The sequence below is a fragment of the Pelophylax lessonae genome (genome assembly GCF_965119305.1).
Source record: "Pelophylax lessonae genome assembly, chromosome: 8".
NCBI lineage: Eukaryota > Metazoa > Chordata > Amphibia > Anura > Ranidae > Pelophylax > Pelophylax lessonae.
The window spans coordinates 20,942,781-20,967,224 of record NC_138775.1 but is presented as its reverse complement, the minus strand read 5'-3'; the positions used below and the strand labels follow the sequence as shown (position 1 = coordinate 20,967,224).

The 24,444-nt window shown below is 46.3% G+C and overlaps 1 protein-coding gene across 1 annotated transcript in view; it reads left to right on the top strand.

The window, feature by feature from the left end:
* LOC309561447 (netrin-4-like) overlaps window positions 1-24,444 on the top strand; it is an 84,843-nt gene that overhangs the window by 6,474 nt on the left and 53,925 nt on the right. Inside the window, exons 2-3 of the mRNA XM_082265367.1 lie at window positions 17,787-18,322; window positions 22,747-23,013. Coding sequence (XP_082121493.1) covers window positions 17,787-18,322; window positions 22,747-23,013 — 803 coding nt within the window. The remainder of the gene's footprint in view (window positions 1-17,786; window positions 18,323-22,746; window positions 23,014-24,444) is intronic.

Below are 24,444 nucleotides of genomic sequence, written 5' to 3'. Positions count from 1 at the left end.
AGGGGGGTTTCATTGATTGGCTCAAGATTTTGTACAAAGGGGCTGAAAGCTTTCCTATGGTTAATGGTTGGGTTGGGCAGCCCTTTGTGGTTGGCTCAGGTGTGCGTTAGGGGTGTCCTTTAAGTTCTTGGTTATATGTGTTTGCAATCGACCCCTTCATTGGAAGGCTAGAGAGTGGACCATTTGGGCATCGCTGGTGAGCCTCCTTTGAAGGTTGTGGCCTATGCTGATGACGTTTCTGGTTTTATCTCTGGGACTAGGGAGGCACAGGAGGTGGTCTCAGTGATAAGGCATTTATACAGAAGCATCAGGTTCAAAGGTCAACCAGGACAAGTGTGAAGCTTTCTGGATGGGCGTGAAAGGTGAGAGCTTTGTTCTCCTAGAAGACTTCCGAGAGCCCCAAAAAAAAATTTGAGTTTTAGGCATTGATTTTGGCCCAGGTGACAATAATTATGCAAATTGGGGAATGGGCTGGAGAATGCCGATGCCAAGGTGGCAAGTTTGAAAGGTTAGCAGTTTTCCTTGAGGGAAAATGGTTGATCTGATCAAGGCTTACCTGATTCCGATTTTTCTGTTTGTCAGTTTTGTTTGCGTTTTGTCAGTATCTCTCTATACCCGGATCTATAGTTATTTCTTCCCGCTGTTATGGGGGAACAGAATAAACCTTGTCAAAAGGAGTGTTGCTTACCTTCCTAGGTGGGAGGGTGGTCTAGGAATGATCAACCCTGTAGTCTTTTTCTCTCTGATGTTTGTACAGTATAACCTGGGTAACATGTTGACACAGAGACCGCCTGGGTGGGTGGGTATTTTCCAGTCCTAGTTTAGGCCCTTTCTGTGAAACTGGGAAAATGGTGGGCCAATGAAAAGCCTGAGGGTCAAGCATGATAAGCTCCCGGCTTATGTTGCCCCTTTTTTAAAAATACTTTGGCAGTGGCAAGTAATGGCATGGGAGGTCACATCTCTTCCAAGGAAACTTCTTGAGAAGCGGATTATGAGCTCTGCTTTTTGCGAACCACTGGTCTTAATGAATTGCCCAAGCCTGGTTTGGGGGAGGGTTTGCGGTTGATTAATTTGGAGAGAATCCCAATGAAGCTTAGAAATCAGGCTTGGCTCGCTTTCCATGAAAAACGATATGTGAAGGGCAACTTGAAGTTTCTTTCTGTGAGTTATCGGGGCTGCCCAAGAGTGGAGTGTGGAGGAGTGGTGGAGTCCATGGAACACTTTTACTTTGGTGCCCTTTTAATTAAGGGGTGTACAAGAGGGTAGGGAGGGCTCTGAGGGTACCCTTCCTCCCCCATATGAGTAATGCAGAATGGGTGTATGGGGCATTCCAGACTCGCCGGGATTATGATTTGGAAATGCTTTTTTCAGTTAGTCTAGTAGTCCATTATTTCACGTGGAATGCACGGTGCCAGGTATACTTACAGAGTAAAATCTTTCCCGTCGAGGTGGTGGTGGTGCAGGACATTTTGGGTGAGGTTGGGAATATTTGGGGTCCTGAGAAAGACAGGTCGCAGCAGGAGACCTGGATAAAGGCATGGAGGAATATCAGGACTCTGTAGCTGCTGCCTGTTGATCTCGGGGTGTGCGGATTTCCTTTCTGTCCTTGCTTTACCCCCCTAGATTTTCAGATCAAATATATTTTTGAGAAAAGGCTATATGCATGGTGACGGTGATGTTCTTCTGGCTCTCTCGTAAGGATTATGCTGTGCGCAATTCGGTTTACACCATTTATTATGTTCTTGTTTTTTTTTTTTTTTTTTTTTTTTTTTGTTTTTTTGTCTAGTTATATTTAATTATTTTGTAAATATGTTTTATTTATCCATTTATTTATTATGGTTTTATTTTATATAAGTTGTTGCTTGTAAGATTTTTCAATAAAAAAATGTAACCCCTCATAATGGGCACAGCAGGTGTACAAACCTGGGAACTTAGTGCAGGGATGGTGGGGACCCCTCATTATAAGCACAGTAGGTATAAAGACCTGGGAAATAAGTGCAGGGATGGTGGGAACCCCTCATAATTGGCACAGCAGGTGTACAGACCCAGAAAGTCAGCGCAAGAATGGTGAGAACCTCATAATGGGTGCAGCAGGTGTACAGACCTGGGAACTCAACACAGAGGAATTATCTTCTATAGAGTCCCCAAGTGTTTTAAGCAGAACTCTAGACAAACCGTTGAATATACAGATTAAAAATATATGGGAGCTGTTGTACCTGCCAAAGGATTTGTGTTTCTGTCTATCTGAGATTTACACAGCTCTGCCCCACAGCCCTGTCTGGCAGAAGAGGAGACCTACTTTTTTTCAGCTGCATTTAAGTGCCACTTACAGGCCTTGCCCCTCCCACAGGTTGTAATTGGACATTAAAAAGAGAAGGAGCAGACTGATGAGCTCATCTCTCTGTCACTCTGCTCTCTCCTCCTATCAGCTTGTTTTTTGTTAGCACATTGCAGCAAAACTGATTGGCTCCTTGTCCCTCTTCTCCTTGCACCAGACTGAGCTATGCTGTTCAGAGACTGCAAGAGGCTATTTCAGGTCAAATATGGGTACTTGCACTGTTTCCAGAAATATATTCAGTGATGTAATAATAATTTCAGAGCTGCATTCATTTGTATGTTTTTATATCTGCGATGGAACGACTTGGGTACAATCAGCCTGCCCATTGATGGATCGAATGGGGCGGTCCCTGCTGATTCAGCCGAGATTTGATCTATCGGTGGCCGGCTTTAGTGAGCCTCTCAAGGACTCATATGTTGACTTCTTCTTGTTCATGAATGGCTCATTAGTCACAAGCATTTTGTAGAAGCATCAAGGTGGTGTGTTGCCTGACCCCCATCCAGCTGGACATACTATATAAAGTGTTATCTGCTCATTTTGTTAATGCTTGGAAGGGCTAACAAAAGTTTTGAAGGTTAACGCATGCTTTGAGATTTTTTACAGTCCTAAACCAGGGCCCAGTACATTCTTCATAAGCATTTCATGACCCAACAGTAAAAAATTCAATTTATACTTGCACAATAAACAATGGGAATGCAAAACATTTATTGGAATGCTGTAAGGATCTGGATGGGGATGGATGTCACTGTGGAAGGAATGGGGGTTGTGGAGAGGTTAGGGGACTCCACAGAAGTCCTAATGTCCCTGAAGGGAGTAGTGTTTCTGGAGGAGGCTGGGGGGTACTGTTGGAGGTTGGGGACCTATGGAGGGCTGGAGGCTTTGAAGCAGGCTGGGGGCACTGTGTAAGGCTGGGTGGCACTGTTGGACCTTGGGGGGTGGGCACTGTAGAGGCTAAGGGCTCTCATGAGGCTTGGAGGCACTATGGGCCACTATGGGAGGTTGAGGGGCACTATGGGAGATGGGAGACACTACAGGAAGTTAAGAGGCCTGTAATTGGCTGGAGACCCAGCAGAAAGGATGAGGGTTGTGGGGACGGTTAGGGGACTCTGCAGCAGACTTGGTGTCCCTGTAGGATATTGCGTTTCTGGAGGATGCTAGAGGCTACTGTGGGACACTGTTGGAGGTTGGGAAACTATGTAGGGCTGGAGACTTTGCAGCAGTGTGGGGACACTGTACAAGGCTGGGTGGCACTGTGAGAAGTTAGGGGCACTGTGGAGTCTGAGGGCTGTCAAGAGCCTTGGAGGCACTATGGGCCACTGTGGGAGGTTGGGGGGCACTGTGGGAGCTAGGAGACACTTTGGGAAGGTAAGAGGCCTGTAGCTGGCTGGAGGCTCAACAGAAAGGATGAGGGTTGTGGAGTGGGTTAGGGGACTCTGCAGCAGACTTTGTGCCCCTGTAGGGGATAGGGTTTCTGGAGGAGGCTGGGGGCTACTATGGGAAACTGTTGAAGGAATGGAACTATAGAGGGCTGGAGGATTTGCAGCAGCCTGAGGTCACTGTGCAAGGCTTGGTAGCACTGTGAGACATTGGGGGCACTGTGGAGGCTGATGGCTCTCATGAGACCTGGAGGCACTATGGGCCACCATGGGAGGTTGGGGGGGGGGGCACTATGTAAGCTGGGAGACACTGTGGGAAGTTAAGCGATCTGTAGCTGGCTGGAAGCCCAGCAGAAGGGAGGTCATGGGCTGGTGTTTGAGAACTATGGTAACCATTCTGTAGCCCTAGTGTTTCTCCAGAAATTATTCAGGGTTCCTTGGACTGTGGCTGATTGACCTCCCATTTGATGGAGCCTTCATAGTTTCAGAGCCAGTACTACTTGGTGGAGCCAATATCATAACACCAATGATGTTTTTTATCTGTGTGTAATGGTGGCACTCTGGCCACTACTGTAAGGATTGTGTTCTTCTCATTGACCATCAGCTGACCCCTGACAAATTGGTTTAGGCTGGGGTTCCTGAGATTCAAAAATTATTTGAGGGGTTCCTCTGGGGTAAAAAGGTTGAGAAAGGCTGAACTAGAATGATAGGAAGAATAATATATAGCAGTGGTCTGCAAACTGGGGGCCGGAGGTGCCCCTTTCCTTGCTTTTATATGGCCCTTGGGGCCCTATTTTAATTACTGGCACAATTTCTCCCAATGACACCAACGATGGGGCACACTTCCTACGAATGACATCAGTGATGGGGCACAGTTCCTCCCAATAACACTAACAATGGAGCTCAATTACACCAATGATGTAGCACAATTTCTACAAATGACACCAAGGATGGGCCATTGTTTACTCTCACTGATGCTGGGACATTTTGTACTCCTGATGTCCACAGTCCGGCCCCCCTTAAAGTCTGAAGGACAGTAAACTGGCCCTTTGATTAGAAAGTTTGGAGACCCTGTATCTATATACAATTTCTTGCAGTTTACAATCCTCCCAATGTAAGAGAAGGTGCAAGAGGTACTTATTTAGATATGTAGTGAGTGTTTTAGGGTCTGAGGTGTGAAGGTGCAGGAATAAGGGTGATCTATGGTGTAAAGGTGCAGAAGATGGGTTTTTTTTAGGTGTGAAGGTGCAGGGATTGGGGTAATCTGAGGTGTGAAGCTGCAGGAATTGGGGTGTTCTGTGGTGTGAAGGTGCAGAAATTGGCGTTGATCTGAGGTGTGAAGGTTTAGGAATTGGGGTGATCTGAGGTGTGAAGGTGCAGGAATAGGGGTGATCTATGGTGTAAAGGTGCAGAAGATGGTTTTTTTTTAGGTGTGAAGGTGCAGGTATTGGGGTGATCTGAGGTGTGAAGTTGCAGGAATTGGGGTGATCTGTGGTGTGAAGGTGCAGAAATTGAAGTGATCTGAGGGATGTAGGTGCAGGAATTGGGGTGACCTGAGGTATGAAGGTGCAGGAATTGTGGTGATCTGCAGTGTGAAGGTGTAGGAATTGGGGTGATCTGAGGTGAGAAGGTGCAGGAATTGGGGTGATCTGAGGTATTAAGGTGCAGGAATTGGGGTGATCTGAGGTGGGAAAGTGCAGGAGTTGGGGTGATCTAAGGTGTGAAGGTGCAGGAGTTTGGGTTATTTTAGGTATGAAGGTGCAGGAATTGGGGTGATCTGAGGTGTGAGGGTGCAGGAATTGGGGTGATCTGAGGTGTGAGGGTGCAGGAATTGGGGTTATCAGAGATGTCAAGGTGCAGGAATTGGGGTTATTTTAGGTATGAAGGTGCAGGAATTGGAGTGATCAGAGGTGTGAGGGTGCAGGAATTGCGGCAATCAGAGGTGTGAACGCTCGCGAATTGGGGCGATCTGAGGTGTGACGGTGCAGAAATTGGGGTTATGGGAGGTATGAAGGTGCAGGAACTGGAGTGGTCTTTGGACAGTAAACTGGCCCTTTGATTAGAAAGTTTGGAGACCCTGTATCTATATACAATTTATTGCAGTTTACAATCCTCCCAATGTAAGAGAAGGTGCAAGAGGTACTTATTTGGATATCCAGTGAGTGTTTAGGGTCATCTGAAAAAAGTTCTGAATGTTCTGAGATCGTTATCTAGGAAACACCAGAAAAACAAAACTTTGCTAGAACTCAATAAAGTTTAGATTTGGGAGAGTGTGAAAAGTTAACCCAAAGTGTTTCAGTCCTGCCCAGCCCTAAGGACACTTTATCCCACATCATGAAACTTTTATCCTCTGATTCTGTCGATAATAGAATATCGGAATTGTTGGAACTCTATCAGGTTCACAGATGTTTGGATGATGTATTGAAGCCTTGGACTGACCTTTCCTCATAATGGACTGTGTTAAAAAAGCTGGATTGATTTTGTGTCTTTTTAATGAAAACCAACTGCCAGCCATAAAACGGTGGATTATGCCATATTCTTCAGTCTATTTGTAGGCTGAACTAGAAGACTATCACCAACATATTGTGGAGAAAGCTGTTCTATGACATCATGGCAGCCATATTGTGCAGTATATCAATCTCAGAACAATGCCAGGACAGGAGGTGATGGGAATTCTCTCCAATGGGGAAGCAGAAAAACATACTTTCGGAGTAGGGGAGGGTTGGAAAGTATGCAATGTGCCTTCTCGTTATAGTGACATTTAACCCTCCATTTGTTGGATGTCAAAAGAACAGAAAGTGAGAAAAACCTCCCCAAATTGGGCTAAAGTTTGCTTTAACCACTTGCCGACCGCCGCACGACTATTTACTGCGGCGGTCAGCCCCTCACAGGCAAAGTGACATAGTACTACGTCGCTTGCCTGAGAGGCTCTAGGGAGCGAGCGCGCGCCTCTGGAGGCGCGCTCTCGGACCCCCTCGCTCGTGTGACCTGCGGACCCGATGTCCGCCGGTCACTCGCGATCGTCAGTTACACCGGGAGAAAGGCAGGCGGCTAATGTAAACAAAGCCGCCTGTCATTCTCCCCTGTGTAACAGCAGAGATCATACGGTCCTGCTATGTAGGACCGTTGATCTCTGCTGTTACACACACAGCCACATCCAATCACAGTTAGAAGCATGCCCCTAGGGACACACTTAACCCCTCCCTCTCCAATAAAGTTAACCCCTTCCCTGCCAGTGTCATTTTACAGTAACAGTGCATATGTATAGCACTGATTACTGTAGTAATGTCACTGGTACCCCCAAAAGTGTCAAAAATGTCAGTCAAGGGTCTGATCTGTCCGCCGCAATGTCGCAGTCCCGCAAAAAAAATCGCAGATCGCCGCCATTACTCGTTAAAAAAAAAAACAATAAAAATTACAAAAATCTTTCCCTTAGTTAGTAAACGCAATAACTTTTGCGCAAACCAATCAAAATACGCTTTTTGCAATTTTTTTTACCAAACATATGTAGGAGAAAAAAAAAAGTCCTGAAATGTTAAAAAATTTTGATTTTTACATTTTTTTGGGGGGGAATTTCATATAAAAAAATGTGAAAAATATTGTTATTTTTGCAAAATTGTCGCTATTTTTTTGTTTATAGCGCATGATCAAAAAATCGCACAGGTGATCAAATACCACCAAAAGAAAGCTCTGTTTGTGGGAAAAAAAGGACGTCAATTTCATTTGGGTACAGCGTCGCACGACCGCGCAAAAGTCACGCAGTGCCGAATCGCAAAATAGGCCCTGGTCAGGAAGGGGGTAAAATCTTCTGGGGCTTAAGTGGTTAAATAAATCTTGTATTTACAAGAGGCTCCCATTAGCTCCAGTGAGGGTCATTGCTGGATCTTACCAGCGTTTATGAGCGTCCATCGCTTTGTGGATCTAACTGGGCACAGCAACAGGGCACTGAAAGACCTTCACAAGATGTTTGTTACAACTGTGCCGTTTGATAACATGGTGATAAAAGCAGCCAGATCTTGCTTGGTTGTTGAGGCTTGCTAAGTTCTTGTGTTGAACTTCCATGCATATACCCAGTATAACAAAGCATGTAGATTAGAGATTTGCAACATAAGGCCCCTTTCTCACTGGCTTTCCGATCCGGTCCACCTGTCAGTTTTTCAGGCGGACCTGATCGGATGCTCCATGTACCTCTATGGAGCAGCGGATGTCAGTGGTGACATGTCCGCTGACACCCGCCACGATCCGATCCAATCCTGTTTGTGAAATCCAGACAGAAGGAAACCCTATTTTCCATCCTCTGGAGGATTAGATCGGATAGGATCGGATGAAAACTGACATTTTCATCCGATCTCCCATAGAGGAGATCGGGGATGTAACAGCTCCGTCTCTGCTTGAGAGCGGAGACGGACCTGTCATCCGCCTGCTCAGTGGAGATCAGCGGATTGATCCCCCGCTGAGCAAAATGGAGTCCGCCAGGCGGAAAGCCCGTGTGAAAGGACCCTAAAGGCACGAGGACGAGAATGGGGATGCAATGTCAATTTCAGCAGAACCTGGAAAATTGTCACATTGCATTTGTGCAGGTTAGGATGGGCCTACCGAGGAATCCTCTAGTGGGGCCTCTGCTCTTTACTGCCATAGTCTGTGATGACAGCTCACTAGGCTGTAAAGGTTCAGGAACTGGGGTTATCTGAGGTATGAAGGTGCAGGAATTAGGGTGACCGGAGGTGTGAAGGTGGAGGAATTGGAGTGGTCTTTGGTATGAAGGTGCATGAATTTGGGTGATCTGAGGTGTGATGGTGCAGGAATTGAGGTTATTTTAGGTGTGAAGGTGCAGGAATTGGAGTGATATGAGGTGTGAGGGTGCAGGAACTGGGGTTACCTGAGGTTTGAAGGAACAGGTTTTGAGTGATTTGGTGTGAAGATGTAGAAATTGAAGCTGAAGCTGAGTCTGAAGGTACAAGAGTTGGAGCTGCTCTGAGGTATGAAGGTGCAGGAATTAAAATGATCTGAGGTGTGAAGGAACAGGAATTGAGGTGTGAAGCTGCAGGATTTGGCGTAATCTGAGGTGTGAACCTGCAGGAATTGGGGTGATCTGAGGTGTGAAGCTGCAGGAATTGGGGTGATCTGTGGTGTGAAGCTGCAGGAATTGGGGTGATCTGCAGTGTGAAGGTACGGGAATTGAGTGATCTGAGGGATGTAGGTGCAGGAATTGGCGTTGATCTGAGGTGTGAAGGTTTAGGAATTGCAGTGATCTGAGGTGTAAAGGTGTAGGAATTGGGGTGATCTTCAGTGTGAAGGTGTAGGAATTGGGGTGATCTGAGGAGAGAAGGTGCAGGAATTGGAGTGATCTGAGGTATGAAGGTGCAGGAATTGGGGTGATCTGAGGTATGAAGGTGCAGGAATTGGGGTGATCTGAGGTGGGAATGTGCAGAAGTTGGGGTGATCTAAGGTGTGAAGGTGCAGGAATTGGGGTGATCTGAGGTGTGAGGGTGCAGGAATTGGGGTGATTTGAGGCGTAAAGGTGCAGGACTTGGGGATATTTTAGGTATGAAGGTGCAGGAAATGGAGTGATCAAAGGTGTCAATGTGCAGGAGTTGGGGTTAGTTTAGGTATGAAAGTGCAGGAGTTGGGATGATCTGAGGTGTGAGGGTGTAGGAATTTCAGCAATCAGAGGTGTGAATGGTCACGAATAGGGTTGATCTGAGGTGTGAAGGTGCAGAAATTGGGGCAATCTGCGGTATGAAGGTGCAGGAATTGGGGTGTATCTGAGGTGTGAAGGTGCAGGAATTGGGGTGTATCTGAGGTGTGAAGGTGCAGTAATTTGGGTGTATCTGAGGTGTGAAGGTGCAGGAATTGGGACGATCTGCGGTATGAAGGTGCAGGAATTGGGGTGTATCTGAGGTGTGAAGTTGCAGGAATTGGGGTGATCTGAGGTGTGAAGGTGCAGGAATTGAGATGATCTGCGGTGTGAAGGTGCAGGAATTGGGGTGTATCTGAGGTGTGAAGGTGCAGGAATTGACATGATCTGCGGTATGAAGGTGCAGGAATTGGGGTGTATCTGCGGTATGAAGGTGCAGGGATTGGGGTGTATCTGAGGTGTGAAGGTGCAGGAATTGGGGCGATCTGCGGTATGAAGGTGCAGGGATTGGGGTGTATCTGAGGTGTGAAGGTGCAGAAATTGGGATGATCTGAGGTATATAGGATGAGACGACAGTTGTCCAATGGTAATAAATGGACAGTTGATGTGGAGAGCGCTGATTATCCGGATAGGATTCTCCTGTGTATCTCTGTGCTGCTCCCATGTGTCTCCGCTCTCCACCATCCTCAGACACAGCAAGACACCGCTGACTTACGCTGATGACAGGTCAGCTTGCTCCTGTGGTTGGGCCATGGATGGTGTGGTGAATGGATCCCTTGGCTTATCCCAGGGTTATTAGACAGGATGCCGGATGATTATTGGAGAATAGTCTCTCAGCTGCGGCCGTCGGTCAATCAGTGTATGCAACAGCAGCTCCAAAAGAGATAAGACAGCTATGCGGGTCATCAGCATTTCATGAATTATTGAAGTTCTGTGGCAGTATCTAGAATCCGTCTGCCCCCTCCTGTCTGTGTGCCCGGATTACAGCGCTGGCTGGCACCATGGCCCAGCATGAATGCACTAAGAAAACTGCCATATGGTGATGCTGTATTTTTTCCACACCTGGTCAATTTAAATAGATTGTAAGCTCTTGAGGTTCTATTCTAACCTTTTGTATATATAGTAAATATTTTTGAAACAGAAGCATTTCAGCTATTCAAATCTCCTCTTGAAGTGTTACTAAACCCAGGAGCCTGCATTCACTATATCTGCTCTCCCTAGGAGCCTGCAGTCACTATATCTGCTCTCCCCAGGAGCCTGCATTCACTATATCTGATCTCCCCAGGACTCTGCATTCACTATATCTGATCCCCCCAGGAACCTGCATTCACTATATCTGCTCTCCTCATGAACCTGCATTCACTATATCTGCTCTCCCCAGGACTCTGCGTTCACTATATCTGGTCTCCCACAGTACACAGAACATGGAAATGCAATAGTTTTAGTAAACATAAACTGTTAAATCCCATTTCTCACTAGCAGTATATAGCAATATTGTAACTTCTATTAGTGTCTGCTTAAAGCTTGTAGCAGGAGTTTTCATTCTCCTCTGACTGTTCTATGAAGCTGCAGGAACCCTGACCCTCTGTCTGGACAGTGCTGATTGGCCCTGTGCTGATCACATGCACCCTCACAAAAAAAAAAAAACTCTCTAGCAATACACAGCAAACTGAGCATGTGCAGTGTGCTCCCAATGCTCTGTTCTATCAGGAGATGGATTGGGGACAGTGGAGGAAGGGGGGATCAGATTAGAGGATCAAACAGCCTTTTTACACAATACAGAGAATTAACTCCTTAGGTTCCACAGTGAGTATAAAGAGCATGCTTTACTGCACATACAGACTGATTACACTGTTGTGGGTTTAGTAACACTTTAAACACATTTCTTAAAGTGATTATATAGGCAGAAGATGCACTCTATGTATTAAGATAAAAAAAACCCTAATACTTACCTGAACCCATTTTTATCCAGCGATGTTGCAGGAGTGTCTAAGCTGCCCGGAACTCCCCTCCTTATTGACTGAGACAGCAGCGTGGCGCGATTAGCTTCCACTGCTTTTAATCAAAATCATTCAGACAATCAGGAGAGAGAGGGGGCGGGACTGAGTCGCGTACATGAGTGCCTGAGCCGTCCAGGACTCTCTCTCCTGATTGGCTGAGACACAGCTGTAGAGCCATTGGCTCCTGCTGCTGTCAATTAAACTCAGCCAATCAGGAGAGAGAGGGAGGGGGTGGGGCCGAAGGAAAGCTTCCGTGTTTGAATGGACACAGGGAGCTGTGACTTGGCTCAGGTGCCCCCATAGCAAGGTGCTTGCTGTGGGGGGCACTCTACAGGAGGGAGGGGCCAGGAGAGCCGAAGAGGGACCCGAGAAGAGGAGGATCCGGGCTGCTCTGTGCAAAGTCAACTGCACAGAGAAGGTAAGTATATTTTATTATATTAGATATTATTAGTATTTTTTTATTTCTTTTTTTTTTAATGAGACTTTACAATCACTTTAACCACTTTACCACCGGAGGATTTTGCTGTCTTACGTCTGGGCCACTTTTTGCGATTCGGCACTGCTTGAATTTAACTGACAATTGTGCGGTCATGCAACGCCGTACCCAAACAAAATTTACGTCCTTTTTTTCCCACAAACAGAGCTTTCTTTTGGTGGTATTTGATCACCTGTGCGATATTTACTTTTTGCGCTATAAACAAAAAATAGCGACAATTTTGAAAAAATAACAATATTTTTCACATTTTTTTATATGAAATTCCCCCCCAAAAAATGTAAAAATCTAAATTTTTTATCATTTTACGCCAATTTGTTTTCTGCTACATATTTTTGGTAAAAAAAAATTGCAATAAGCGTATTTTGATTGGTTTGCGCAAAAGTTATTGCGTTTACTAAGTAAGGGAACGATTTCTGTCATTTTTGGTGTTTTTTTTTTTAACGAGTAATGGCGGTGATCTGCGATTTTTTTTTTTGCGGGACTGCGACATTGCGGCGGACAGATCGGACCCTTGACTGACATTTTGGCACTTTTGGGGGAACCAGTGACATTACTGCAGTAATCAGTGCTATACATATGCACTGTTACTGTAAAAATGACACTGGCAGGGAAGGGGCTAATTTTATTGGAGAGGGAGGGGTTAAGGTATGCCTGGTGCTCACTGACGTGTGTGGGGGGGAGGTGACTGAGTGACACAGGGACAGATCGCATGTTCAGCTATGCTGAACCCTGCAATCTGACCCTGTCTGTCATTTAGGAGATCTGCCCGCTCTGTTTAGACAAGCGGGCGGATCTCCAGACTCGATACCCCGACGATCGGGGAAGAGCGGTGGTGATCACCGCTGCTCCTCCCCTGGCCCGACTCCCGCTGTGACTGAATACAGCGGGAGCGAGCCTCCGGCGACGGGCGCGGGTCGCCGAGAAGGGGGAGTGGCTGCTGACGTAGGTCTATGTCGTCAGACCTACAAGAGCCACTTTGCCGCAGTAGAGCTCTAGTGAGCAGACGGCAAGTGGTTAAAGCTGAAGTTTAATATACTAATGTGTTGCCCTCAAAATCCTCCCCTGATCATATTTTTAAATAAAGCCTTTCTATTTCATTGCATACCTTATTTTAGATACAGTGATGTCATCACTGAGTCTCTATGCTTCTCTATGCAATTCAGACATATCACAGCTGGTGGGAGGGGCCAGCAGGGAGCTGTGCTCCTCTCAAGAACCCTCAGCCCTGACGCAAGCAGCGAGCTTGCTCTTTCAGAGGAGTTATGCAAATATTAAAATGCCTTGATTGGAAGGTGTCGGTCTGGAAGAGTGGGGATTCCTAGACAGGCTGTATTTGCATACTGCACACCGACCACAGGGGGGGGGCTGCTTACTGACCTTTAAATTTCCAATAGCTACAAGGCATTCTCTGATTGGATGAGGTGGAGAGGAAGGGCAATGATATAACAATCTCAACCTCGTCGATCAGAGGACGCCTTGGGGGTTATGTACCAAACCTGGAAAATGCAAGATCTGCTGCAACACTGCAAAGGAACCATTTAGCTTCCAGTTTGAATTGCCAAAGTTTAATTGAACAATGTGAAGTTAGAAGCTGATTGGCTACCATGCACAGGTGATTGTGAGTGCTCCAGTTTTAGAAAAAAAAGCACCCCCCTTGTGGTCATATAAAAAATTCAAATTGTTCTATAATTGGCAGAGGTGCTAACCGACCGACCCCCAATGGTCAGTGTGCTGAGGGAAAGCTACTGCACAGAACACAAGCAGGACCCAGAAGAGTGTAACTATCACAGCAGTAGCACCAACTACTACCATCATTTTCAGACTCCCCATCAGGTATGAGATATATACTGTTATATATATATATATATATATACATATATATATATATATATATATATATATATATATACTTTTATAATGCCCAGGTGGATCAATGTACAGTGAGTATGCAATCCAAAAAATTCCTGGAGTTCAGCTTTATACGTTTGCATTTTCTTTTTGAGCCAGTAGGTGGAGCGTTAGGCTGCTTTTCATTCATTACAAAAAAAAAAAAAAGGTTTACAGGCTTCATAGCTCAAGCTAACACAAAAGTTAGTGACTCATCCCTTATCCAATAACTCAGTTCAAAGTTTCAGATAGACAAAGGGAGACACAGGATAATCGCTCTTTGGTGCTATCTCTTTTGTTAACTCTAAGTGCTCTGGAAAGCTTTTGTTGTGTATTAAATGTCTGTTTTTAAAACAAGGATTGTATATTTCTTTAGTAAAAACCACTAAAAAACAACCGATAAAAAATGATAAGCCAATTTATTGACCAAAGACAGTTATAGTTTCTCTTATGAAGGGATTGCGTTGGATCTTGAAATTGTGAATCCAGCAAATGTTTGAAATAGCTCTGACCCTTTTGGTCACTCATATCAGGGGTCTCCAAACTAAACAGAGGACTGGTTTATTATCCTTCAGACTTTAGAGGGATAGGACTGTAGCCAGTAGGAGTAGAAAATGTCCTGGTGTCAATACCAATGCTCCATCGTTGGTGTCAGTGGGAGGAATAGTGCCCCATTATTGGTGTCAACAGGAGGAATAGTGCCCTATCATTGGTGTCAGTGGAAGGAATAGTGCCCCATCATTGGTGTCAGTGGAAGGAATAGTGCCCCATCATTGGTTTCAGTGGAAGGAATAATGTCCCATCATTGGTGTCATTTGAAGGAATAATGCCTCATCATTGGTGTCAGTGGGAGGAATAGTGTCCCATCATTGGTGTCAGTTGAAGGAATAATGCTCCATCATTGGTGTCAGTGGGAGTAATAGTGCCCCATCATTGGTGTCAGTGGGAGGAATAGTGCCCCACCATTGGTGTCAGTGGGAGGAATAGTGCCTATCATTGGTGTCAGTGGAAGGAATAGTGCCCCATCATTAGTGTCAGTGGGAGGAATAGTGCCCCATCATTGGTATCAGTGGGAGGAATAGTGTCCCATCATTGGTGTCAGTGGGAGGAATAGTGCCCCATCATTGGTGTCAGTGGGAGGAATAGTGCCTATCATTGGTGTCAGTGGAAGGAATAATGCCTCATCATTGGTGTTAGTGGGAGGAATAGTGTCCCATGGTTGGTGTCAGTGGGAGGCATAGTGCCCCATTATTAATGTCAGTGGTAGGAATAGTGTCCTATCGTTTGTGTCAGTGGGAGGAATAGAATACAGAATACTTTATTAATCCCAACGGGAAATTCTGGAAATTGTTGAATTGTGCCCCATAGTTGGTGTCAGTTGGAGAAATAGTGCCCCACTGTTGATGTCAGTGGCAGGAATTATACACCATTGTGGATGTCAGTGGGAGGAATAGTGTCTCATAGTTGGTGTTAGCGGGAGGAATAGTGTCTCATAGTTGGTGTCAGTGGGAGGAATAGTGTCTTATATAGTTATCCTGGCTTAATTGGCTTAATTTAAAATGGCAAAGTGGCACGTGGCTCTGTGCCTCCTATGTCCTCTGAGTCTGCCTTGAGCTTTTTGGGTACTCTGTAACTCCAGGAACACTCCCAGTCTATGTGTCCTCCAAAAGCCCAGTGACTCCAAGAGCGCTCCCACTTCATATGTCCTCTAGTGACCCCAGTGCACCCAGTAACTCTAAGTACATTCCCAGTCCACATATCATCTAGTAATTACAGTGTTCCTAGTAACTCCATGTGCACTCCTAGTCCATATGTCCTCTAGTGACTCCAGTGCACTCCATGACTCCAAGTACTCTCCCAGTCCACATGGCATCTAGTGATTTCGGTTCACCCAGTGACTCCAAGTCCACTTGTCATCTTATGATTCCAGAAACTCCACGTGCACTCCCAGTCCATGTTTCCTCCCATAAGTCCAGTATGCCCACTGACACCAAGCACGTTCCCGGTCCATGTGTCCTCTAGTGACTTTAGTGTGCCCAGTGACTCTAAGTGTGCTTCTGGTATACATGCCATTTAATGATTCCAGTACACCCAGTGAATCCAAGTTCTCCCCAGTCCACATATCGTCTAGGGACTCCAGTTCACTCAGTGAATTTAAGGGCATTCCCAGAAAACAGGTTGTCTAATGACTTCAGGGTGAGCAGTGACTCCAAGTGCGCTCTTAGCCCTTGTGTCGTCCAGTGACTCCAGTGGACTCCTAATGCACTTCAAATGCACTCCTATTTCATATGCTGTCTAGTGACTGCAAGTGCTCTCCTAGTCCATGTGTCTTTTAGTGACTCTATTGTGCCCACTGACTCCAAGTGTGCTCCAAGCCTACATGCTGTTTGGTGACTTCAGTGTACCCAGTCACACCAAGTCCACTCCAAGCCTACATGCTGACTGACTAGTGACTTCAGTGTGCCCAGTCACTCCAAGTGCCCTCCCAGTCCACATGCCATCTAGTGATTCCAGTGTGCCTGATGACTCCAAATGTCCTCCCAAGCTCATTTGCCGTCTAGTGACTCCAGTGTGCCCAGTGACTCCAAGTGCACTTCCAGTCCATGTCATCTAGTGACTTTAGTGCACCCCATGACTCAAAGTACTCTCCCAGTCCACAAGCCATCTAGTGATTTCGGTTCACCTAGTGACTTCAGGTATTCTCCCAGTCCACATGCCATCTAGTGATTTCGGCTCACCTAGTGACTCCAGTTACTCTCCCAGTCCACATGCCATCTAGTGATTTCGGCTCACCTAGTGACTCCAGTTACTCTCCCAGTCCACATGCCATCTAGTGATTTCGGTTCACCGTGTGACTCAAGGGACACTCCCAGTCCATGTGATCTCTAGTGAGTCATGTGTGCCCAGGGACACCAAGCACGCTCCCAGTCCATGTGTCCTCTAGTGACTTTAGTGTGCCAAGTCTCTCTAGGTGTGCTTCTTGTCCACGTGCCATTTAGTGATTCTAGTACACCAAGTGCTCTCTCAGTCCACATGTCGTCTAGGGACTCCAGTGGGCTCAGTGACCTCAAGGACGCTCCCAGATCACATGTCGTCTAATGACTCCAGTGTAACCAGTGACTCCAAGTGCACTCTCAGTCCATGCAGTCTAGTGACTCCAAGTGCACTCCCAGTCCATGTGTCCTTTTGTGACTTTATTGTGCCCACTGACTCCAAGTGCGCTTACAGCCTACATGCTGTCTAGTGACTTCAGTGTGCCCAGTGACTCCAAGTGCGCTCTCAGTCTATGTGTCCTTTAGTGACTTTATTGTGCCCACTGACTCCAAGTGTGATCCAAGCCTTCATGCTGTCTAGTGACTTCAGTGTGCCCAGTGACTCCAAGTGCGCTCTCAGTCCATGTGTCATCCAGTGACTCCAGTGTGCCCAGTGACCTCAAGTGAACTCCGGTTTCACATGCTGTCTAGTGACTCTAAGTGCTCTCCTAGTCCATGTGTCATTTAGTGACTCTATTGTGCAAACTGACTCAGAGTGTGCTCCGAGCCTACATGCTGTCTAGTGACAGCCAAGTCACACCAAGTGCGCTCCCAGCCTACATGATAACTAGTGACTCTGGTGTGCCCAGTCACTCCAAGTGCACTTCCAGTCCATGTCGTCTTTTGACTCCAGTGCACCTTGTGACTCCAAGTACTCTCCCAGTCCACGTGTCATCTATTAAGTCCATTGCAGCCAGTGACTCCAAGTGCAATACCGTTCCATTGGTGGTGCAATCCAAACCTGACAGAGGCTTTAACCGTTCCATAGTCTATCCTAAATAAAAAAAAAAAATAAACTTTTTGCCTTAGGTACACTTTAACTTAGAAGGATGGCAGTCGGTACAGGCTTTTTTAACCTATCGAGACCCCTGAATGGGTGGTGTTTCTTTAAGGATACAAGTATAAATGCATTTTTCCATCGATTTATATGATTACTGAATTTCTCAGTAATTCTCATTTTCTCTATGTTATGTAATTTTTATTAATGGTAAATTTTATGTTTCCATTCACCGCTACAGATGCAGCCAAGTTGCACCGTTGTGATGGACACTCTTGTAACCCACCGGTTGGGAACCTTGCAATTGGCCGGACACCGGTTACACTCACCACTTGTGGAATGGACGCCAGCGAACTGTACTGCTTTTACACCGAGGATCAGTTGTTCCACAAGGCCCCAATCTCCTGTGGTCCACCCCAGTGTACAAAGTGTAGTCTTAACCAGGCAGAGAACTCCCACCTACCTGCTCACATGACAGATGACGTGTTCTCAAGTCCTGCTACGTGGTGGCAGTCTGCCCAAGGTGTCCTCCGGGAGGAAATAAGGCTGGACTTCGAGACGGAGTTCTACCTGACTCATGTCATCATGGTCTTCAAGTCTCCTCGCCCAGCGGCCATGGTGCTGGAGAGGTCTGGGGACCACGGCAAGACCTGGAGGGCTTATAAATACTTTGCAAATAACTGTACGGCCACCTTCGGTTTGGCAGATGACATGTTTGAGGAGGGAGCAAGGTGTACTTCCAGATATTCAGACTCCTGGCCCTGTACAAAAGGGGAGGTAAGAAGTCTTCTATGCAATATAAAGCAAAATTCTAGGGAAACAACTATATTCATTGAATAAATACATATATGGGTGTTATTTTACCTGCCAATGCAGCCCTTTTGGATGCAAATAGTGCTTAGTGGAAATCCACTTAAAGAGCCATTTAAGGCAACACATATGACGCAATAATGTATGGCTAATGCTGTGCAACAAACACTGTTGTTGGCAGGTTGCTGGCTGCCACCATAGCAAGAAGCCGAGCCAATCCCCTACATTAACTGATCTTCTGGCCAATACGATACGTTTGCCTACGACTCTTCCAGATGTGTGGTGGGTGGGAAGTAGGGCTGCAACTAACGATTAATTTGTCTGTCGACTAATCTATCGATTATTTTTACGATTAGTCGTCTAATCTAACGATTATTTTTATTTTATTTTTTTGGCTTAATTAAGTGTTTTTTTGATTAGCTAATTAATCCTGTAATCCTGACCCCTCAGTAAGCCCCCCTCTCAGTACAGACCCCTCAGTAAGCCCCCCTCTCAGTACAGACCCCTCGGTAAGCCCCCCTCCCAGTACAGACCCGTCAGTAAGCTCCCTTCCAGTACAGACCCCTCAGTAAGCCCCCTCCCAGTACAGACCCCACAGTAAGCCCCCTCCCAGTACAGACCCCACAGTAAGCCCCCTCCCAGTACAGACCCCTCAGTAAGCCCCCTTCCAGTACAGACCCCCTCAGTAAGCCCCCTCCCAGTACAGACCCCACAGTAAGCCCCCTTCCAGTACAGACCCCTCAGTAAGCCCCCTCCCAGTACAGACCCCTCAGTAAGCCTTCCTCTCAGTACTGACCCCTCAGTAAGCCCCCCTCCCAGTACAGACCCCTCAGTAAGCCCCCCTCCCAGTACAGACCCCTCAGTAAACCCCCTCCCAGTACAGACCCCACAGTAAGCCCCCTCCCAGTACAGACCCCACAGTAAGCCCTCCCACCTAGTACAGACCACTTAGTAAGCCCCACCTCCCAGTGGAGACCCCTCAGGCTCACCTGCTGCTGCTGGAGTGGCGCGTGACATCTCGTCTGTGTGGGACAGTGGGAGGGATCAGCCTGCAGCGGCCCCAATCAATGCAGCGGCCCGGCCGGCAATGCTTAAAGCGGCGTTGCGGAAACATCTTGCCGAAAAATTCAACTTCCGCCGCGAGTACGAGACTTCTAAAAAGACTTCCAATGCAATGCCCTCGATGCCCGTGCACAGTGGAGAACACATTCAATGCTCTGTTACTCTTTTTCTTTAACCCTCCGACCTTCCCTCCCCATCTGAATCCTCTTTCTGATTCCCATGGGAACCTACTCTGCTCTTCAATACTTCATTCTGAAGGAGCTGGAACACCCACAACCATACTCAAAGTCCCCCTTCATTTTTTAAAAGTTCTTTGCTACCTGAAAACTTTGTTGATCCCGACCCTAATAAACCCATCCCAATGTCTTGGGAGCCAATCCATAGAATATTACTTTATCCATACAGTTATTTGAACGGATATGAGATAGACATGAATGAAAGGGTACTGACCCTCTGAATCCTAAGCAGGTTCCTTGACTGCCCTTTCTTCTAATGTTTTTACCAGTGGTCTCCAATCTGTGGCCCAAGGGCCAGATGCGGCGCTTTGCTAGCCTTTATCCGGCCCTTGGGGCACTCTTCCTGCCAATGATGGGGCACTATTTCTCCCACTGACGCCAATGATGGGGCACTTTTCCTCCCACTGACACCAATGATGGGGCACTATTCCTCCCACTAATATCAATGATGGGGTTACTATTTTTCCCTCTGACACCAATGAAGGGACACAATTCCTACCACTGACACCAATGAAGGGACACTATTCCTCCCACTAAAACCAATGAAGGGACACTATTCCTCCCACTGACACCAATGATGGGGCACTATTTCTCCCTCTGACTCCAATGATGGTAAACTATTCCTCTCAATGACACCAGTGATGGGGCACAATTTCTCCCACTAGTATCGATGACGGGGCACTAGTCCTCCCACTGACACCAACAGTGGGGAATAATTCCTGCCACTGACACTAATAAGGGGTCATTCTTCCTCCCACTGACACCAATGATGGGGCACTATTCCTCTCACTGACACCAATGATGAGGCACTATTCTTCCCCCTGGCACCAACGATAGGGCACTGTTTCTCCCACTGAAACCAATGATGGGGCACTATTCCTCTCACTGACACCAATGATGAGGCACTATTCTTCCCCCTGGCACCAACGATAGGGCACTGTTTCTCCCACTGAAACCAATGATGGGGCACTATTCCTCCCACTGACACCAATTCTGGGGCACTATTCCTCTCACTGACACCAATGATGAGGCACTATTCTTCCCACTGGCACCAACGATAGGGCACTGTTTCTCCCACTGAAACCAATGATGGGGCACTATTCCTCCCACTAGTATCAATGATGGGGCACTATTCCTCCCACTAGTATCAATGATGGGGCACTATTTCTCCCACTGACACCAATGATGGGGCACTATTCCTCCCACTAGTATCAATGATGGGGCATTATTTCTCCCGCTGACACCAATGATGGGAAACTATTCCTGCCAATGAAAAGCAAAGTATGATCTGACACATTCAATATCAATGTACCTCCATCCCTATACATATAAAGCAAGAAACAATAGTTTTGGGACTTTGAATGAGGTTATTGAACTATCACAAGGAGTAAATTCCAATTGCAATTTTATTATGCGTTCCTTGATTAATATCAAATACATATATGTAAAAAATACAGTTATAATATACATACATATGCACAGAAAACTGATATATGAAAATTTATACACTTCATAATAAATAATTGATAAAATATTTCAAGGAACTGTAAATCGATCTTTAAAAAGTATATATAATTCAACAATACAACGTGATATCTGTGGGCTCACAGTCTCTAAATAATACATCCAATACAGTTATACATCTTAATTTCTTGTAGGCTCGACGCGTTTCATGGACCTCCGTCCGTTCATCAGGAGCTTGAATAAAAGTTATGAATCTGAAAATATGAATTTGTATTAGAGTACAATAGTCTCTTATGAATGTTTGAATCCAATTGAAGATATGTGTAACGTATTACTACCTTGGCTTGTCCCTTCAGTGGGCTGCCCTATGTGCATTTGTCACCCAGAAGAAGCTCCTGCCCTTTTTTTTTGGGTGACAAGCCCTGCACGATTTATAAGTGCGCGATTCTGTCGCTCGACAATTGAGCAGAATTGCACCACGATTGGGGTGCCATTAACCACTTTAAAACCGGAAAGGATTTGCCCCCTTAATGACCAGGCCCTATTTTGCGATTTGGCACTGCGTTACTTTATTGGACAATTGCGTGGTCATGCGACGCTGTACCCAAAATAAATTTACGCCCTTTTTTTTCCCCCACAAATAGAACTTTCTTTTGGTGGTATTTGATCACCTCTGCGAATGTTATTTTTTAAACAAAAAAATAGCGACAATTTTGAAAAAAAAAAAAAAAAAAACAATATCTTTCACATTCTGCTATATAACATTCTGGAAAAAAAAATAAAAAAAATGTTTTTTTTTACATTTTAGGCCAATTTGTTTTCTGCTACATATTTTTGATAAAAAAAAATCGCAATAAGCGTATTTTAATTGGTTTGCGCAAAAGTTATCGCGACTACTAACTACGGGAAAGATTTATGTAATTTTAATTGTTTGGTTTTTTTTTTTCTAGTAATGGCGGCGATCAGCGATTTTTAGCAGGACTGCGACATTGCGGTGGACAGATCGGACACCTAACTGACATTTTTGACACTTTTGGGGGGACCAGTGACATTACTACAGTAATCAGTGCTAAAAATATGCACTGTTACTGTAATAATGACACAGGCAGGGAAGGGGTTAACACTATGGGTGATTAAGGGGAGTGATTCTAACTGTGGGGGGGCGTGGCTTCTGAAATGACCATAGAGACATGTGATCCTATATAGAAGGATCACAGGAGCTCTGTGATCATTTCAGGGAGAAGGACGGTTGGCTGTGTTTATAACAGCCGACCGTCCTCCTCTCTCATCGGAGAAGGATCGCGGGTGTCAGGCGGCAATTGGAGCCGCCTGACACATGCATCGGCTTTACCGCTGACGAGCCAGCGGCACGCACGCACTCGCCCCCTAGCCTCCTGAGAGCGAGCGACGTACCCCTATGTCGCCTTGCCCAGGAGCGGCTGCCTGCCGCCGCAGTAAATATGCGGTAGGCAGTCGGCAAGACCCAAACATGCGTTCTGCCTCGATTTGGCATCGCCTTATGAGAACGGGGCCCTAAGGATCATTTGCAATGGGGTACAGCTTGGCTTTATTTATTCCAAATTATATATATAGCTGTTTTGATTCAGTACTTTGCTTTTTCTCCTGCAGGTGATATTTCGTGCCATAACTCCGGCAAACAGGATCGAAGACCCTTACAGCCTCCCGGCCCAGGACCAGCTAAAAATCACCAACCTCCGGCTCCTCCTTTTAAAGAGACAGGAATGCCCCTGCCAAAGTTTGCCCGGGTCCTTGGAGAAGCCACAGAGGTTTGCCCATTACGCCATCTATGACCTCATTGTCCGTGGAAGCTGCTTCTGCAATGGGCACGCCGAGGAGTGTGAGCCGGCTGGGAACACGGCCGGTGTGGACACCATGGTGAGTCCAAGAAAACATTAAAGCTGAACTCCAGGATAAGCAAATATTGTCTAAATATTGGAGCTATTGGATACTTTGTGTATTTCTTCCAGATCTGTGCAGTAATCCAGTGTGAGATTTCCCGTAATAAAGACCGCTCACTGCTGCTCTCTCTCCTTGTGCAGGGTGACTGGTCTTGTCTCCGCCTCCCCCCCCCCTGTAGTTTTCTGCAGGGCAGCCTGTGGTGGGTGGAGCCTTCTGGGCTCCACCCACCACAGCACAGCTCTGCACATTTCTTTCCTGTTCCTGTTTCTTTCCTGTGCCTTTCCTCCAATCAGCTGCCACACAGTGTATGCCAAGAATCCACACCCAGTGCTGAACAAGCAGAAGAAAATATCTAACAGGACGAGCACTTTCTAAAGAATATAGCAAGCTGAAGACTGCAGATATACATGTAAAACTTATGTAGGGAGATTTGTTTCATCTCTGTAACGTCTGAGGCTGTTCACTTCACTGGGTATATGTGAGGGTTTACATCCACTTTAATTGTGACAATGGTGGATCATGCCTGCCCAATATCTGTTGGTAGTCTCTATTAGGGGGTGCATGTGAGAGGGTGAGAGGGTGCAGAAACACAAACGGGAGACAAGGACTAGTGTTGTCACCTTGTAAATGGAGTTGTCAACGATGGATCATGCCTACCCAATATGTGTTGGTAGTCTCCATCGGGGGAGGGGGGGATGACAAAGCAGGAACACAAGTATGAGACAAGGATAAGTGACGACGGTGGACCACGCTTGCCCCATGTGTGTGGGTAGTCTCCATCGGAAGATGCATGTGATGGGGTGACAATGCAGGAACACAAACGAGAGACAAGGATAAGTGTTGTCACCCCATAACAGGAAAAGTCAACAGTGGACCATTCCTGCCCCATGTGTGTGGGTAGTCTCCATCGGGAGGTGCATGTGACAGGGTGACAAGACTAGAAAACCAATCTGAGACAAGGACAAGTGTTATCACTCCATAACAGGAAGTACATTTTGGACCATGCCTGCCCCATGTGTGTGGGTGGTCTTCATCGGAGGGTGCATGTGAGAGGGTGACAATGCAGGAACACAAAACGGGAGACAAGTACTAGTGTTGTCACCCTGTAACAGGAAGTGTTAACGATGGACCATGCCTGCCCAATATATGTTGGTACAGCAGGAGGTTCTTGTGACAGGGTGACAACACAAGAACCCAAATGGGTAACAAGGACTAATGTTGCCACTCCGTAACAGGAAGTGTCAATGGTGGACCATACCAACCCAATATGTGATGGTAGTTTCCATTGTGGGGTGCATACGACAGGGTGACAATGCAGGAACACAAATGGGTAACAAGGACTAATGTTGTCACTCTGTAACAGGAAGTGTCAACGGTGGACCATACCTACCCAATATGTGATGGTAG